Source organism: Pholcus phalangioides, unplaced genomic scaffold (genome assembly GCF_987345545.1).
Source record: "Pholcus phalangioides strain wild (caught in Gottingen) unplaced genomic scaffold, Ppha-v1.0 ptg000017l_1, whole genome shotgun sequence".
In the NCBI taxonomy this organism is placed as follows: domain Eukaryota; kingdom Metazoa; phylum Arthropoda; class Arachnida; order Araneae; family Pholcidae; genus Pholcus; species Pholcus phalangioides.
The window spans coordinates 30891878-30911157 of NW_028301610.1; the positions used below are offsets into that span (position 1 = coordinate 30891878).

The following is a 19280-nucleotide window of genomic DNA, read 5'->3' on the forward strand; positions in this document are numbered from 1 at the left end:
CTTAACTCCAAAGACTTTGTCCTTTGACTCTAAGACTTTTGTCCCTTTACTATGACTGGTTTTTACAATTGCCTGTGTTTTTTTCTAAGAATTTTTTGACGTTGTCTGTGGGTACTTCGATAATCCTTTGTTTCTTTGTTCTAGTTCTATATGATGAGTCCCTTTTTTGCGCTATGGGTGGGGGGGGGGCATGCATGTGAAGAATGAATGTTTGAAGCCTCTTGGCCGGCCTATGATTTTAGTGCCATTTCCAGGACAGGTCTTTCATTCTTTTCATGACCAAAAGAAGTGTGGACAATCCCTAAAGTGTGCTGTGATCACTATTCTATGCTGACAATTTCAACAACCAATAGGGATAAAAATTTTATCTATTGTGAGTTTTGATATTGTCTGTTGCGGAGAATGTTTTTGGTGGAACTCGGTTTTACGATTTCTTAGAAAAGAAGTAAAAGAAAAAAGCTAAAGAGCCTGGTTATATATGCTGAATATATCATTTAGTTGTCATTGTGAGTATTGACGGCCATGAATGTGCAATGGCTCCACACGAACTTCATACTTTAACTTTAAAACCAAAAGTTGAAATTTTCAAAAAACTAGAATCGGAAAAACTCAGTGAACACGCCAAAGAATATGGAGAGTAGCACGGAACACCATTTCAACATTTGAATCTTATGAACCAAGCAGAAAACGCATAAGAAATCGTAATTCAGCGATGTAGAGGAAGCAACTCTTTTGTGCTTCAAATCCTTCGATCTCACTCAATCCTATTATCGATATAGGATCAATAATTCAAAAGAAAACAAAAGATTTCGCAAAAAGTCTCAATCAAGAAAATTAGGAATTATCCCAAGTATGAAAACTTTTTACAGAAAATTACAGACAAAAAATTTGTGGATGTTAGAATGGACGCAAAAATTTCTGTTTTAGATGCAGTTGAAATGATTGATTATTCATGGAACTCAGGGACGAGTGCCACAATTCGGAACTGTTTTCGTCATGTTGGTTTTTGTTCCGAGTCTTTGGAGAACGATTATTTCTCCGAAGATTTCTCCCAGATTAAGTGTGAAGAAAGTATAAATAACACTATGGGTGATTGTATTGCCGCTAAATTTGTGAATATTGACTCTGATCTTGTAACTTCAGGACTTTTAGCAAACGACAATATTCTATTATCAATTACCCAAAGCAAGTGCTTCATGTTTCGAAGAAATAGAATCACACAAGAAAGTTCAGATGAAAAATTATTTGCACCATCTGTACATGATGCACTAAAAACTCTAGATGTGATGCATCACTTCCTACACAGTCAGGAAAAAGCTGAACAATCGCGGTATAAACTGAATAGTGTAGAAAAAAAAATTTCTCTTCTGAAAGAAAACCAAGCAAATGTACTTGATTATTTTTCAGGAGGTAAATTTTTTTTATACGTTTTTGATTCCATTCTGAAACAACTCTGAATTAAAATTAATGAGAATTGGCGTTTTATTTAATACAATTGTTAGAATGTATATAATTACGTACACAAAAACGATTGGACAAAAATTTAGAGTGAAACGCTGCTAACTCGACATGTTTGTCGATACTTTTGGGGTGCCGAGTTACCGAGAGGCTACTGTATATATATTTTACTCTACCTTATTACGAAAAAGGAGCAATGATACTGTAATTTTATTGCCTGCAATTTCTGATAAATAATTCTCGAGAAAAAAAATAGAAATTCAAGAAATGAAGTGATTGAAATCAGTGACAGAAAATTTTTCATAAATGAGAAACAAAGTATGTTACAGAATGCAATAGAAAATTTTTTATCACAATGCAAATATACCGTGAGATTAATGAATTTATTACAAATAATCAAGTAATATTACACATAATAAAAGCTTCCATTCCAAGTAGATAAATGCTATCATAGAATATATAGAGATGATATAACTATATGAAGCAAGTCCTGATATAAATACACATAATCTTAATCTAGTCATTTGTTTTGTACAAACACTAGAAAAAAAAAGAATCTTATCCAAAACAAATCGGTTGAAGAGAATATACGAGATACTTTACAAAATAATCCAGTAATCATCAGAAGTGAGAGAAAACAGATTAAATAAACTTTGGTCTATATATAGACCAGTGTTTTTCAAACTTTTTCAGCCCGTGCCCCCCCCCCTGATCATATTTTCTTCTCGTGGCCCCCAGTCTTATCAAGTACCCTCTCCCCATACTCTCATCTGAGACTTATTGAATTGAATTCAGCCAGAACTAAATTTATAATGAACAAAATTTTGAAATTTGTAAATACGGTCGATCTCTTGAACCCTAGGCCAAGCACGGATCCACTAAAAAAGAGGGGCATGGTAGCCCGGTCAATAAGATATTCGCCCAAAGTACCAAAGGGTGTTTAGAGGTGTCGCGAGTTCGATACCCAGTTCGTCCTTGTCAGAAAACTTTCCTGACACAGGGGTACAACAAACGGCGACTTGACCGCAGCAAAAAATTGCTACTGCAGGGAGTCCCCCATCGAGCAGTTAGCGCACCAACCTCTCGATGACTATAAAAACACAAGCCTGCCGTTCAGAATCAGCAAATAAATTGTAGGTCCTGGTCTAATTAACCCTCGTGTGCAGAAAATGACCATGGTGCGACAAAAATGATCAAATGAGATAAAATAACCAAAGCTATATTAGGAAAGCACGACTCGTGTAGGAAGTACTAATCACACAAGATAAAGGGGTGAACACACGAACAGTAAGCACTGAAGAGAATGTGTCATCTCAATTGACATCTGTAATTTTTTTTAAATAGTAAATATATATGCTCAAAAAAATATATATCTTGTTGCCCTGGTGTAGTTAAACCTGATCACCTTTGTATGATACCATCTGTTGAAATTTAATCCCATTTCACAGAATCAAAAATTTCTTATGTAATAACACAAAACGAAACATTTCAAACTTGGCCATCTACCATTTTTTATGTTGACAACCCAAATGCTTCAGCTTGACATGTAATACAGTCAAACCTTGTAAATGGGCCACCCTTGGGAGAGCAAAAATATGACTTTTTCACTCTGACTAAGCAGAGTGACCTGATAAATGGACTAAGCCATGATCTTGATATTTCTTCTCCCCACTGATGCACATAAAACCAACTTTTTGTCATTCTAATGAGCTGTGTCTTAGAAATTCATTAATTTATATTATTTACCTTAATTTCCTTTTCATTACAAGGTCTTGGAATTTTACAAAAACCCAAGATGGGGTTATTTTGGCTGCAGTAGACTTTTCATAGTTTTGTGCTAAAAACTAAACCTGTAATAATAAATGGTTCAGGCCATTAAAATTCATTAAAAGGCTTATTTTTATACTCATCGAGGGGTTGGTGCACTAACCCCTTGATGTGGGACTCCCTGCAGTAGTAATTTTTCCTGCAGTCATGTCACCGTTTCTGTTGTACCCCTGTATCAGGAAAGTTTCTAACAAGAATGAACCAAATATCGAACTCGCGACACCTCTAAACATTCTTTGGTACTTTATATCTTATCGACCTGGGCTACTGCGCCCAATGCCTAATTCATCATTTAAGAGGGGAAAAAGTGGCAGTCTTCAAAATTTAGAGAAAATATAAAATTGAAAGGTAGCAATACTGAGAAATTCCTTAAGGCATAAAAAAAAATTGAAGAATCAACTTTTTTGTGGTAGAATTGGCCGTACTTGCTGGGCCTTAACACATGCACTCACCTGGATATGGCCCGGTGTTCCGAGCACATATTGGGGCTTTGTATTAATGAGACAAATTTTAAAAAAAAGTTTAACTTCAGCGTACAAGATTCTGAACTATTGATGACCACCAATTAAAGGACGATGATTGAAAAGAAAAATAGTAGACATGCTTCTTTCTATTGTAGAGAAAGGCTGAAGGCCCCCCATCAGCCTCCTTTATATGGGGGGTGCTCTTTCAAATGTCCTGAAAAACACTAATAATTGAGCTTATCGTATACATTGAACAAAGAATTTTAATTTCTATGATTATTGAAAGCGTATATTTTCACAAAAGTGACCCCTTAAGTGAAGTGTAGAGATGCAGCATCATCAGGAGTTTAATAACATAAGAATATCATACAGGACAATAAATTTTCATTAAAATGTAAAAAAATCTCATTATCTTGAACAAAACTCTCTATAGCTAGAAGTGCACAATCTCTAGAAAACTGTTTTCAATGAGTACAAACTGAATAACTTTTACTTTTTACCTTCTTATAGACGTTTATATTTTCTGCATTTATAATTAAAGGTTGAAGTTATCTGATTTTGAATGGAAGCTTTACAAGTGTATGATTATTTCACAAAAATGATTAACTTTCAAAGCTAATGGCCTGCACAGTTGTAAAGAATATGTCTTTCATTTATTATATCTAACTATAATTGTAATGATCTAATAAAATTTCCTGTTATAAACTTTTAAGCAAAATTTTATACAAAGATGCATATGTATTTTACACCTATTTCAACTTACATTATGAAACAAAATAAATATGTTACAGATTGTGTTTTACCCCTCACATATAAGCAAACATCAACTATAATGGTTATTGGTATTTTGCTGATACAAATAAGAGTGTTATGTTCTATTTAATCTCTAAAAATATATATATATATATATATAAAAACATTGACGAGAAAAGCTTCATTTTTAACACATGATGAATACATGAAAAATTATGAGGGTTTGTTTCCAGCACATATACATTTGCATACATAAATAGTTAGACAGAAAAACACATATTTTCAAATAAATTAATATTGGCTGTTATAAAAACAAACAAAAACTCAGCAAAATAAGATTATAAAATTCTTATGGAGACTTGAGATCAAAAATATAGAAACATGTAGATGTGTAACAATTAGAGGCAGTCAAGTCTATATGAGAATCAAAAAACATTCAATAAAACATCTTGATAATTAATAATATTGACTATTGGTAGATGTTCACTACATGATATTTATTATATCATCATGCTCAATTTAAAAATGAAAAACAATGTACAGCTGAGTCCCTAATGATAAAAAATTGCACATAAAATAACACAACATATATATTAAAATGTAAAACAAAATAATCACACATTACAAAAAAATTCTAACAACTTTAAATAATAATAAAACCACATGAAAACAACAAATATACAACAAAACTTATTAAAAACGTGTTATTTAACTAGAACAGAACCCCTGGTAACATACATTTTGAAAAAATCTATTAAATTATTTTCATTAATATATTTCATGTTCTACATGATATGTATTTCTTTGAAAATAAAAGCAATAAAATTTATAAATAAATTGCAAATGCAACAAAGCCACAATTATTTTGCTATAAGAAGCAACATTGTAATTATTTTTTTGCTGCACACACTAATTTCCAGACTAATATAACATTTATTAGTATGTGTGTCAACAAAAGGTGTCCACAATATTATCATTTTCTAATAGCCAATTCCTAATCCATGGGTCTTAGAGGTAACTCCCTATTATAAAAGATGTTTAAAATGCTGTCAAAATTCTTAGAAGCCATACAAATAAAAAAAGTATTTCTGAAAAAGTTGAAAAATTGAATGTTTATATAAGGACCTTGGATCCCATAAGTTATACTTGGTGAAACAAAATTCATGCACTAATGTGTTAAACAAAAAAAAATTCTTATGAATGAATTTCTACCAGGGTTGAATCAATCAATCATCAAACCAAGTTATGTGAAACATTAAATTTTAGATTTTTTTTCACGTAACAGAAAATGCAATAATGTAGCAGGAGCTCTTAGAAATACCAGGCTGACCTATCAGACATCTTGGTCCCAGCGATGGTACTTATTTCTGTTTTCACTATGTATATATATAGACATTCTTTTCGAAAACCAAACTATTTTATCATTATTCGAGTTATTTTCTCCAACTTTCATTTTAAATAAATGAGAAAATGTCACAATGTTCATCTTCATTCTAAAATTTGGATTGAAAAAAGTGATTAAGCATATTTAGGTTTCCTGCTGATGAAGACCAATGGAAGAAAATGAAGACAAAAATGGCAGAAATGTGCAATTTTCTTTGTAAAGGCCTTAATTCTGGCTGAGCTGTATAAAAATTTATATTGAATAATCAATAATATTTTTTAATGTTTCATTCACTGACATAACATAAGCAATTGGTCGAATGCTCTTTCAATGAATAAAATTAACTTGCCAAAATTATTTGTCACAAAAACAATTCTTAAAACCTCATTCGCAGCAGAAAAGGTGCTTCAACTTTAATTAGCTATAACTTGGTCAGTTCTGCTCATAAAAATAGATTTTTTTTCTTTGAATTTTAATTTGTATCTCAGAAAAAAATGCATATAAAAATGTGAATACCACTTACAACACAAAGAGCAGAATCATCTACTTGCAGAGTATGTAGAAACTGTTACTTCATTAATGCATGGTGATATGAAGCAGTTAGAGGATTCAGAGGGAAGATGCAAATGGTTTAACATGCCAATGCATGAAGATTTCTTTTTATGGCATATAAATTATAGGACCCAAAGGAATGTATAAAAAACTTTAAATTTCATAAATTTTTGAAAAATACTTTTTTTATGCAAGCAGCTTCCGAGGCAATATGTGGTTACACTTGAAACATTTAATATCACTCTCTAATGGTTTATGACTCAGTTATTACGCAATAAGAGTATCTTGTATATCATTTGCTTGATATACAGAATGTTCACCCTCATCATCATCCAACTGCTGATTCCTTAACTGCTATTCCCAACAGAAACCTCCAATAAAAAAAATTTTTAGAATGTTAATTCATCACAAACTATTTGCGTCAAAAAAATAGTTCTTAAAAAGTTACAAAATTCTATTTTTATGAGGTCCATATTTAACAAAACATTTTTCATACATTGAATTTTGTGAATTTCAGGTAAATTTCTTATCAGGAAATAAATTATACCAAGCAATCAGAAAGAGCCTGTATAAAAGCGTATAACCAGCAGCCAATATAGTATTTTCTACTTTATTCAGTGGCATGATTACTAGGTATTTTTAGGGTGCTCCTGATAATTTAAATTACAAAAAAAGTTGTTCTCTCGAAATAGTTTTATGTATGACCCCCATTTTTCAGCAAGAAAAAAGGTGTTTCAACTTGGGTTACCTATAACTCTATTAGTTTTGGTTATGAATGAATGTTTTTGTTTCACATGCCAGTGCCTGAAAAATATTTTAATGACTTATAGGAGCAGGGAACTGTACAAAAAACTAAATTTCATAATTTTTTAAGAAATAATTTTTTGGGGAAGATGGAGTATAATGTTTATTTATTTATTTATTTTTATTTATATATATATATAAAACATTATAATTAGAAGTTTCCTCAGAGACAAACAATATTAAGGAATTAGCGATTGGACAATGATAAGAGTGGACACCCTGTATAATTGAAACCAACTTTTTTCCAAATAGGTTGACCATTAATGAGTACTAGATGCAAATTTATTTATTTTTTAATTTATATCATGCTTGAAAAAAAAATACATTTGAAGTAAAGCATATCAATGAAAATGATTTACTTTTTTAATTTCTTTTTTCTTAAATCGAAATACAAAACAAATTTAACCCTTAAATTGTGCGATAGTTGGAGATATGCGCCTCTACATATGCAAGAGAAAATTTCCTCTTTTTCCTGAATCACAAATAATCAATAAGCAATTCAGCGCAGCCTACTAAGCTCATGGTCTATTAGTCATGTGAGCAGTTTAAGGGTTAAGCAATCTCTTCACAGAAAAACTTAATTTTTGTACTCGATTTATTGAAAACTCATAAAATAAGTATTTTTTAAATTTTCTGACATGATTTTCATCCATCTGAATCATATAAAACAAATCAGACAATTTTACACAATGCATGAAGCTCATTGATTCAATTTTCTAAGTGGCTGTGTAACTATCACAAAAAAGAGGGGGGAAATGCTAAAAAAACTTCATAATTATATGTTGCATTGAGGAAACATCATTATTCAAAATGAAAGTACCAACACACTAACACATATTTTTATACAAAGAATGGTAAATAATTTTCACTTTGAAATGAGATTGATTAATACTATTAATACTTATATAAATTAGCACTTAAAATGCACATTTGAAATGTACATTTCAATTTTACATAGCATCCACTAAATTTGTTTTAAGACACATTTCATAAATTACAATTTCTTTCAAAGAATAGTCTTTTTCTTCTATCAATACACAAAAATTATACATTTCAAATCACTTGGGCTTCTCATGTAAAAAAAATTGAGCTATCAAAAAGAAATATCATGTTGCACATCGAGAATAAAAACAAAGAAAAAAATTTGTACTATAAAATAAACAACAGAAAACAATTGAAATGGTGCATACTGTGTGTCCCTCTATTGTTTTTGAAAACTATATAAAGATCTTAATTTAAAAAAATTTAAGTGTATATATATATTTATATAAAACACAATTCCATGTTTTTAAATCTTGAAAAATACTAGACAAGTTTTGAAATTCCTGCATTTAAGGCTCAAATACTTGCAAATAAAACTGAGAAATGTTTGTGATTATCTTATTTCAATAACATATAGATATCTAAACAAGTTCTAAAATAGTCAAGAAGTGTATATTCAAAGTAGTCAAAATAGGAAATAACAGTTTAATTAACAGTTATAATTAACCTTGCATGTAAGGAAAGTAACAGAGATAGCATAATTTTTCAATTACTTTTGTTATGGCCACTTTATAGATAAAAATTTGTTTTGCTAACCATACACAGCCTGGTCTATCACCACAGAGGTAATTTAAAATAGACACACGCTACTGCAGCTACCCCAACATTTTCTTCTTTTAGAAACATATGTAGCAGAAAAGAAATGCCTCATATGCTTATTTAGATTCATCAGTTCTTGTTAAAGATGGCAAAAATATTCCTTTTCCAAAGTATTTTTCTTAGAAAATTTTTTGATTTCTATTAAAGTGAAAAGTGACAGCTAAAAACATTTATGGTGGCATAAGAATGCTAACATAGAATTAAATTCTTGAAAAAAAAGTTGAATTGAAATTCAGTTTCTCAACAGTAATTTAATTTAAGAGATATTTAATAGGATTAAATTTGATTGCTTTAAAATTAGTATTTCCCAACAGATGAACACTTTTTAAGTATCTACAGCTCTGGATGCTATGTATACATTTTACTAATCGTACCAAATTTTATTGTTTTCTATTTTTATGTGTGTAATTTTTCTCACATTCTGGAAAATGAAAGTAGTTTAGCGGTTTAAACTTCAAAGCTAGAATTTTAGGGCAAACATAATTTCTCAACTAAGGGTGAATGGCCAGCCACATGCAACAAAAAGTTATCTTTTGGTTTGAATTTTGATATTTCAACAAATATATATCGGTCCTTTTCTTCTTTCGAAACCACAGATTTTCTTTGGTTGTGGTGCTTTGCTAGCTGGCTGTGTTGAATTTGATGTTCCTAATGTCCCAAAAACTAAAAAGACTTTAATATAAAATTTAAAATGAAAATTTCTGATCCAAGAACAAAAATGGAACTTGCGGGGAAAAAAAGTCAAATATCCCAAATCTACTTTGAAGATGGTTGCACAACATAAGCAAAGATAGACTTGAAGGCCTGGGGGGAAGAGGCCACTTTACCACATATGAACTCCAGTCATATCGCCATACAGCATTTACAACTGATAGAGTCAGTTTGTTCAGAAATGAAGGCGCAATCTATAAGTGGTTGCCTCAAGTTCATCATAAAAGAACTTGTTATCTATGGTTTTCCCCTGAGATCAAACCTGTGGACCTGACGGGAGAACTTCATGGTGATAAATGAACATCTTATCATAGTGCCACTCGAGCACCGGGGGGGGGGGGGGGAAGAAAGGGAAGGCACAATGTCAATACATATATTATAATCTTAATTATTAGGGTTTTTAATTAAATTCAATTTCTTTATTTTTTCATGAAGTGTATTCTTTATACTCAGATCATTTCTAAGCAGAATCCGAAAATAAAATAAAAATATTGAATTTTTGTGAATTTGGAGTGCTCACCTTAATTTGAAACTTGAGTTTCAGTTGCACGAGTTTCATATTAATATGACATTTGGATGTGGCCTTTCGAATGTCATTTAAACTGAGTTCGACTGTATAACAATTTAAAAGTCGAACAGGGCCAGACTTTGTCAGATTTAATCAGTGCAACAACACAAAAATTGACATTATTTATTACAAACCCTAATAATGTGGAAAAAAAACTAGAAGATTGAGACAACAAGTTTGGTCTTTCTTTAGTAATCAGGTCTTATCTTTATACTCTGTCTGAGAAAATGAAAGAGCATAACACAAGAGTAATTAAAGAGAAAACATCTGAAGGAGATCTAAATTGCCCAGAGTTTGGTAGGTCTGTCGCTGTTGAAACAGACTAATAGTAGTTGGAAATTATGACTGATATTGAGGCCAGTAACAATTGACATATATTTCTTTTGAGACAGATCAAAGTAAATGCAATCATAGAAGTAGATGCAAAAGTTTGCAACAACTTGTTTTCAAAAACAAGCATCATAGGGAACAATATGGACAAAACTATCTAAAGTCAAACACCGGATAGTTCAAGGTCAAACAAGAGATATAATGGGGATAAAAGATGAGAGAGAGAGAGAGAATTACAAGTTTTTTTTTTCTCGTCTCTTATAAAAGTGGAGAGTGATATTTTTAATCTTATCTTTAGATGCTGATTGTTATGTGATCATGAAAAGTATTTTTGTTAATGTTGAAACTTGATCTGAAATGTTTATGGAAACAAAAGGCAGAAGGAGGAGCTACCTTTTCCTGTGAAGGCTCCACTTTTCTCAAGTTAATGTAGAGTGCTATAAAAAGCAGTGTCAGTCCTGAAGCCACAAACATACAGAATCCAGAAGAAATCACAGGTGATCTCAGATGATTATGCGTTGTCCATAAAATAAGATCTGCATGGTAGATCTTAAATCAAATGATTCAATATATTACTGAGTTTTAGGGAACTTGTTACAAATAACCCGAGGAAAATTTTCTCGTGATATAGATAGAATGGAAACTTTAGCACTCAAATAGAAATTTGTACTCTGGTTCAGATTAAGATTGGTTTACAGAGTTGTAGAAAAATAACTTGAATAATGAATTTAGGGCAATTAAATTTATCATAAATAGAAAGAGCTAAACAGTAGTATTTAAAAGTACCATTTTGGACAAAAGCATGAATTCAAAGAATTTCATCCAGTTTTATTAAATAATTTACAATGGTAAAAGACAAATATTTTAACCCCTGATCTAACTGAACCTTAAAACTTGATCTTATACTATTAGGATATTTAATTTATATTGCAAAAAAAAAATTGTATTTAATATAACCAATCAAGCTCCAGTGTTAATCATCAGATAAAGAAATGTTCATTTGGTGAAGGGGTTAACTAGTCCTTTCATAAATAAACATTCCTTCATCAACAGTATATATGCTTATATATTACAATAGATCTTCCAAAAACATATCACATGAAAATACTAATAACAACACTTTTATTTAGACTGCATCAGGGAAACATGTTACTGATCTTCTTTCATTCACTATACCTTAACACATATAAGAAAAAATATAAATAATATTACAGTTTTTGCTTTAGTTTGCTTATGTGGCTGCAATGTCAATCCATAACAAAGCAAATTTCAAAATCATCTGCCTCAATTACTGCTCTTTCTAAACTGTTGGTCAGTTACTGACCAAGTTTTCCCACATAGCTTGGAAAAAAAAAAAAAAAAACAGCACTTCATAGAGAGGTCATTCTTTTTTATCTTTTTGAATGCCTTTGAGGTATCAAAAAGAGACTGCAAAAAACAGGCACGCGATGGCAGTTGGTGAATAATGAGTTATTCAGTATTAGATGTTTATGAATTGGTGAATATAAAACAGGATGCGTTTCCTCAAATGACTTGGCATTATAAGATGTCCACTCACCAGTTAAAATATATATAAAAGTAATGCTATGAACTAAATCGTGGGCGCTTGGATGGAGGTATACTTTCAGAACCATCTTCTTCATCTTCCTCCTCTTCATCAGAATCTTCATCAGGATAATCTACTAAGCCTCCCTGCAAAGTGAAAAAAAACTTTTTTTTCATTAAAGAATATAAAAATAATTTTTCGTAAATAATTTAAATTTCATTCTTTGTACTACAAATGTTATATACAAAAATACACAATACTGAAATTGCTATGTTATTGTTGGAAACCAGGGTTAGGAAATTTCTTCCATGGTGCAAGTGTGAAATAAGTTAATAAATGATAACAGCCTTACACGTCTAGCAAGCTGAGGAGATCTCACTTCCACTGTTGGACTTAATGGCTGAGAGACATTAGAAGGGCTATTGCTTCTTCGGTTGTTCATTACTGGAGAAAATGGTCTGTTAGGTACAGCCTTGACATTTTCCTTCCCTTCCGAATCACGTGCTAGGGTGAAGACATAAAAATTCATTTCTTTTTTTCTTTTTTTCAAAATTTCACTTGAAATATTATTATACTGAAAATGTCACATGAAAATTATTTTTATTAAAATGCATTTTGATCAAAATAAAAATTTAATACAATTATTTACATCAAATAAAAATTAGCATCACTCGTCCTATGGGATGCATTCTTTTCTTGTTTCAAGAAGAAAAATAGTACAGAGAGAAAAACCTCCAACTCCTTTTTTTTCTTTTTTCCCCTCTTTTTAACGTCCATCTTGATTGCACGATCTTGAAATGTAGTTTTACTACAAATGAAGCATTTTACTGCACGGTATTTTATTGATATAACCCGCGGGTTGTTGAAGAATAAGATGAAGAGATATCTAGTGGCATTCCTGAATATAAGGGGCTGTATATTAAATTTTCCAATTTCTGAGTTTCCCCCCTGCAGATTAAATACCAAACATTATGGTACTTTTGTGACTATCTACCGGTAATCGAAGACACCATTTGTTTACTGTGTAAATTCACTTCATTCCTACAAGATTGCAAATACACATTTTTTTGAAAAATCATAAAGGATTGGAACGCTCATTCAATTTGTAAAAAAATTTTCAGGGGTCATTGGAGGAAAAAAAACCTTTTCAGTAAAAACTCTACCTTGAATATCCGCAGTTTTGTAATCTAAGTCCTTCCACAGCAATTGGTAAATAAATAATAGCTGTAATGCTGTAGTCACCTCTTCGTATCGCAAAAATCATGGGTTTGTACGCAGAATCAACCTATAGAAGGACACAAGGATTTCTTCTACCAGAGATGCCCTCGATGTGCAATAGTGAGTCAAATACTCAGAATTTCAGAGAAAAGAATGCATAAAAATAAATTTGGTAAACTCATCTTGTGGGGCACGTTTACTAGTTCAAAAAGTTACTAGTTACAATTAGTTCCAAAAAGAAAAAAGTAGAGAGAAGAAACCCCTCCCCAACCCTTTTTTCTCTTTTTTACTGTCTATCATGATCGTGTGACCTTGAAAAAGTGGTTTTACTACTCTGTATACTGTACTGTATTGATATACAAACAGGTTGCTGAAGAATAAGTTGATGGATATCTAGTTCCTTAGAAGAGTTGATCCACTTTGCCCAAGAATATTTAGAAGACACCAACGAATAAGGCAAATACACAAAAAAAAAAAAATAAAAGTCCTAATGCATTTCAACACCAATGGTTGCCGTCTTCAGAGGAAAAATTTAACCACTAGTTTCGCTGACCGAGTTTCCCATTTGGGTTTAATACCAAATCTTCACGCTCGGTTGCTCAGCGGAAGAAGTACGTCTGTTCACTTCAAACGTCGTGGTCAGAATGAAGCTGTGAGCCTGCGTGAGATACTAATGCAGCGTCCTGATTGGACCTTTGCGGAATAGTGCTATCCGATTGGTCCATTCGAATTTTCTTGTAATTCCCGCTCAAAATGAATTTAAGCCATGGTGTTGCGATCGGGGGTGTAGATTTATTATCGACCATCGCCGCTCACTGTTGGCAAGAAGGCCACAAATTCAAATTTCAAGAAGCGAGAGTTTTTCACAAAGTCAAGTCCACAGTTGATCTAGATTTCTACGAAGGCACATATATTCGGGCCTTCAAAAATATACTAGTGAACGATAATAAATCTACACCCCCGATCGCAACACCATGGCTTAAATTCATTTTGAGCGGGAATTACAAGAAAATTCGAATGGACCAATCGGATAGCACTATTCCGCAAAGGTCCAATCAGGACGCTGCATTAGTATCTCATGCAGGCTCACAGCTTCATTCTGACCACGACGTTTGAAGTGAACAGACGTACTTCTTCCGCTGAGCAACCGAGCGTGAAGATTTGGTATTCAACCCAAATGGGAAACTCGGTCAGCGAAACTAGTGGTTAAATTTTTCCTCTGAAGACGGCAACCATTGGTGTTGAAATGCATTAGGACTTTTATTTTTTTTTTTTGTGTATTTGCCTTATTCGTTGGTGTCTTCTAAATAAATCTAGTTCCTTCCCTGAATGAGGGGCCATGTATGGAATTTTTAAATTTCGGATTTTCTATTCCCCCGCAGGTTTTTTTCTTCTCTGGTTATGGTACTTTCGCATCGATCAGCCAGATTTTTCGAATAAACTAGATCCTGGGTAAATTAGAATACAGCGACATCTATGTTCTACAGAAATATATTTTGGGTCACTAACACTCAAAAAGAATTTTAAATTAACAGATAGTAAAAAAATGTACTTCTTTCAATATTTTAATTTTCTACAAAGGTAATTTTAATATATATATATATATAGGGATTCTCAACCTTTTGTGTTCCACAAACCCTTTGTGCCAATATAACAAATTTTGGGAAAATGGAGGAACAGATAAAGATTACAGAATATTCAGCTAAAAAATGTTAAATATCCAACCTTACGGGCCCCCTAAAACCGTGGACCCCTGGCTATGAACCACTGCTCTATAACAATATTTTTGAAGAGATTTTGAAATTACCATATTTCTTTAGATCTATTAAAATTTTATTCAAAATTACCTTCAACACATATTTAAACATGCCATCTCTTTTCATTCATCCGAGGATGACTAATAACATTGGTATTTTGTATCATTTGCCCCCCGAATGAGTTAATGAATTTGTCAGTATTGCTACTTTCTGTGTACAACACAGAAGTATAATGTGGTAAGCCTCTTTACAGGAGCAAAGCATCACCTAATTTTGGTAACTCTTTCTGCTGTTTTATGAATTTCATTGATCTGCATTGGAATATAACCAATTGGTATTTGGTGGAAATATAACCAAACCATCTGTAAAAACAAAATACAAAAAAATCATGGCTTTTAGCCATGTGGTGGTCGAGTGGTTATAGTGACGGACTTGCGATGCGAGGATCCGGGTTCGAACTCCACAGTGGTGGTCGGCTGAAGTTGGTTTTCTGTGGTTCCCAACTTCAAGGCGCAAATGCGAGCCGATCTCCCCGTTAAAAAGTCTTGCCACAGACAGCAACAGTCCTACAACGATAAATAATTCAATCATAACACTTCACTCATAGTTAGAAAAACTGGTGGCAGTGGCAGATGGCAACACTACACATAACAAGCATTACAGAGAAACAAAAAAAAACTTCACGTCAGGTTTCACTACACGTACACGCACATTCCCGCATGTACCGATTCGTTGGGGGTTCCGCGGGGGGGGGGGGGTGTGCATGTGTGGTGTAGCAGTAGTAGGGTAGGGCCTCCAAAAAATGCCTCGGGGATCCATGATATTCTTAAGTCAGCCGCCTCGTTGGGCAATTTGCCTGTTGTGGCGTTGTATTTGTATTTGTATTTTAAAAAAAAATCAGATTAATTTATTTGAATCAAATTTTTTTTTGTTTGATTTTAATTTAAATTAGCTGATTGCTTATTAAGCAAGTTAAATCATTAACTAATCTTGTTAATCATTAAGAATGCATATTTTATAATCTAATTCCTCAAATTTAACTTATTATTAAAGAAAAAACTAACCATCAAACTTCAACAGTCAGGAAATATAAATGCCAAAAAACTGTTTATGTAATATGAAAGTTTGTTACGCCTAAATTAACTTCAGGGATAATTTTTTTTTTTTTGCCAATGAAAAGTGCTTTTATTCACAAGGGCTGTCCTCTTTTGTAAAGTAAATGTCTGGTGGTGGCTCAGTGTCACATATTGTGCAGGGTTTCTCGATTCACTCGATGTAGAACCAAAGAGTTCTTCAGCATGACGCAATTGAAAAACATTATAATGACTAAATTGTTCCATACACATGCAACACACTGTTAAAAGTTTGGGAATGACAAGCTATAGGGAGAGAAAAAGCTGACCTAATTCAATCAGTAGTAGATCAACCTATAGGAATGTGACCAGAATTAATGAATTGTAAAAAAAGTGTCCAAGAGACTCCAGACCCATTCCCTCTGATTCTTCTATATGCACTTTTATAAGGTTATCCCACCCAACGCCAAAAAAAAAAAGGGAAAAAAAAGACTGCTTTATCTAGAATCCCTAATTTGCAGAATGTCTACCCTCACACTGAAAGATAAATTTGAGGAGTTTCTGGAAGACCTCTTCTTGACCAACAAAATTTACGTCACTGGATTTCTTTCCTCATAGCAAAGAAGAAATTTTTTAACCATTAATTCATTCACAGTTTTGTTCATTTATGAAGCCCCACAGCCATTTTATGCTCACAAAGGGCAACTTAACTGGATCTACAAATTTTTAGCTGATTCTAGGCAGACTTTCTTCCATGACTGGGTGATCGGTATTATTAACTGCTCAGGGTGGGGGGCCCACTTGGGGTGGCCATGTGATCATCTTTTACAAGTAGAAAAGGAGCCTTTCATCAGAAATGCTTCTGATAAAGGCAGAAGATTTTAAACTCAAAAAGCCATTGAAGAATCATTTCAAGGACTGAATTCCTGCTGGCTTTGCAACTAGGCTAAGCAGACAATAAAACTGGTCACCAAAAACAAAAGCCAAATCAATGTGCTGTTCTGCAACATAAAAAAATTACTAAGTTTTTAGGTTAAAAAACATATTTTATCTTATTTTTTGTTTAAGATGAATTATCATGCCGAGGAAAAAATCACATTTATAGATAGACTCGTAGAAAAAACAATTGTTTTTGGTTGAAAAACTATTGTTTTTCTTTGCCAATCATATAGCACCATCTGTTATGAATAGTTATAATTGGCATTTCAAAGGATGTGCCATGACACATGTGCCATCATTTCTAAGTTTCTGAATCTGGTAACCCTATATATGCACAAAACTTGCATAAATGCAGTTAGGTTCAACTGCCGCTGTGGTGGTCGAGTGGCCATGGATTCGCATCACGAGGATCTGGGTTCACACCCCACCGGCACCACAGTGGTGGTTGGCTGAAGTTGGTTTTCTGTGGTTTCCAACTTCAAGGCACTAATGCGAGCCGATCTTCCCGTTAAAAAGTCTCGCCACAGAGAGCAACAGACCTACAACGTAACAAATATTCAATCATTACACTTCACTCGCAATATGTAGTATACATGGCAGCACTGAAATATCAAACACAACACTAGCTACACACTCAGACTGTTAGGTGCACTCACTTTGTTCCAGACTCTGCCACGAAGCTGGGCTGGAAGAGATCTCGGCAACAGGATAAGTCCGATGGCAGAGCCCCTGGTGTTCATTCAGTTAGGTTCAACTATAACTAATTCTGACATGGTCACTAACTTCTCAGAGGCAAAATGGTAGCAAATAACCTCTGCAGCAATACACCAAAGCTCTGTATGATGAGTGAGATTCAGAGGAAATGATCTATTGATCAACATACCAAGCAATTTCTCTTTTGCTTACCTCGTTTGTCGAGAATCTTTCCAATTTGTTCGAATTCATCATCCAAGCAATTTTTCTTTTGCTTACCTCGTTTGTCGAGGATCTTTCCAATTTGTTCGAATTCATCATCCAATTTCTTAACATCTGCAACAGGCTCACCAGCAGATGAGTCCTCAATTTCATCTTCTTCATCATTGAACCATATTTCCTCATCTTCTTCTAATTGCCTCGCATCCCTTCGGAATCTATTACTCCTCATAATAGGCGAAACACTTTGAAAAAAAAAATTAAATATGATTTTCTTATGTTTTGATAAAATATAATTTATCAGAATACAATGTTCCAGACTGATCAAACTCATCTCTTTCTATTTCTCAGAAATTGAATTATTTTTGTCCTTCAAAAGGTTTGCAATAAATTTCTAAGCTCAGTCAAATGAGCAAAGATTAAAGGCTACTTAGCAATGGTATATATTTTTTATTTATCACGGTTTCAGAAAAATAATAAGTGGTTATGGACAAATATGCTTTATACATACATGCCAACCTTGGAACCAAACCTCTCCATAATAGCAATGCTCATCCCCCGGAGGGAGGAGAAGAGGAGGGGCTCCCAGAAAAAAACAAATTTTTTTCCTCCTACCTGTTTTCAAATTCAAATCAATTTCCTTCAACTTTAGAAAACATTGTGAACCTGACATTCTATATCAAACTAGCAGTAATAACTGGTACTGCCCAGGTTTTCTTCATATACTGGGAGCATTAAAAAAGTGACAAACCATTATTTGGGAATCAAAGCACACATTCCAAAAGTCACTGTTGCTAGGCAGTTTTTTGATCCTATCGGGCATTTGCCCAACTCGTGACATTTTTAAAGTAGCCTATAATTTGAGTTTGGGTCTGTTTGGTACACATACAAAATTTGGCAAAGATTGGCATGAAGTTGTAGATTTGTACGGGGAACATACAAACAAACACAGAAAATCAATTTTATATATATAGATGTCGGGTTTTTTGTTTTACAATGTCACCTGTGAGTGAAATTTGAACTTTCTTTTATTTATCAAAACAAACTCTGGGCCATGATAAGTTATCTTAGTGCAAACCACTCTTTTTTATGTCAATTAGTTGATTTGTCATTAATTTGATATCTATTCTTTGGCGCTGCAGGCTTTGCATGACGTCATTTTGTACTCGATAGGATAATGGAATTCAAAGAAATCCTTAAACAAAAGAAGTTTCTAAAAAATACCAGATTTCCATAGTTTTTCATGATTAGCTGAAGTTCCCTAGTTCCCTATTTTATGGTAAAAACTACGGAAATTCCATAGCAGTTGGCAAATATGCATTATATCAATATGATAAAATGTA

General features: G+C 32.9%; 1 protein-coding gene across 2 annotated transcripts in view; it reads right to left on the reverse strand.

The window, feature by feature from the left end:
* Positions 1-11597: 11597 nt before the first annotated feature.
* The window catches only part of LOC149072893 (serine/threonine-protein phosphatase 4 regulatory subunit 3-like), a 54825-nt gene continuing 47142 nt past the window's right edge, over positions 11598-19280 (reverse strand). Inside the window, exons 15-17 of one of the 2 annotated variants that reach the window (XM_089246468.1) lie at positions 17998-18182; positions 12391-12542; positions 11598-12184 (exon numbers count right to left, since the gene is read on the reverse strand). In XM_089246468.1, coding sequence (XP_089102594.1) covers positions 12077-12184; positions 12391-12542; positions 17998-18182 — 445 coding nt within the window. In that variant the 3' untranslated portion in view covers positions 11598-12076. Of the gene's footprint in view, positions 12185-12390; positions 12543-17931; positions 18183-19280 lie in introns of both variants that reach the window. The other variant, XM_089246467.1, reaches the window with a different exon arrangement.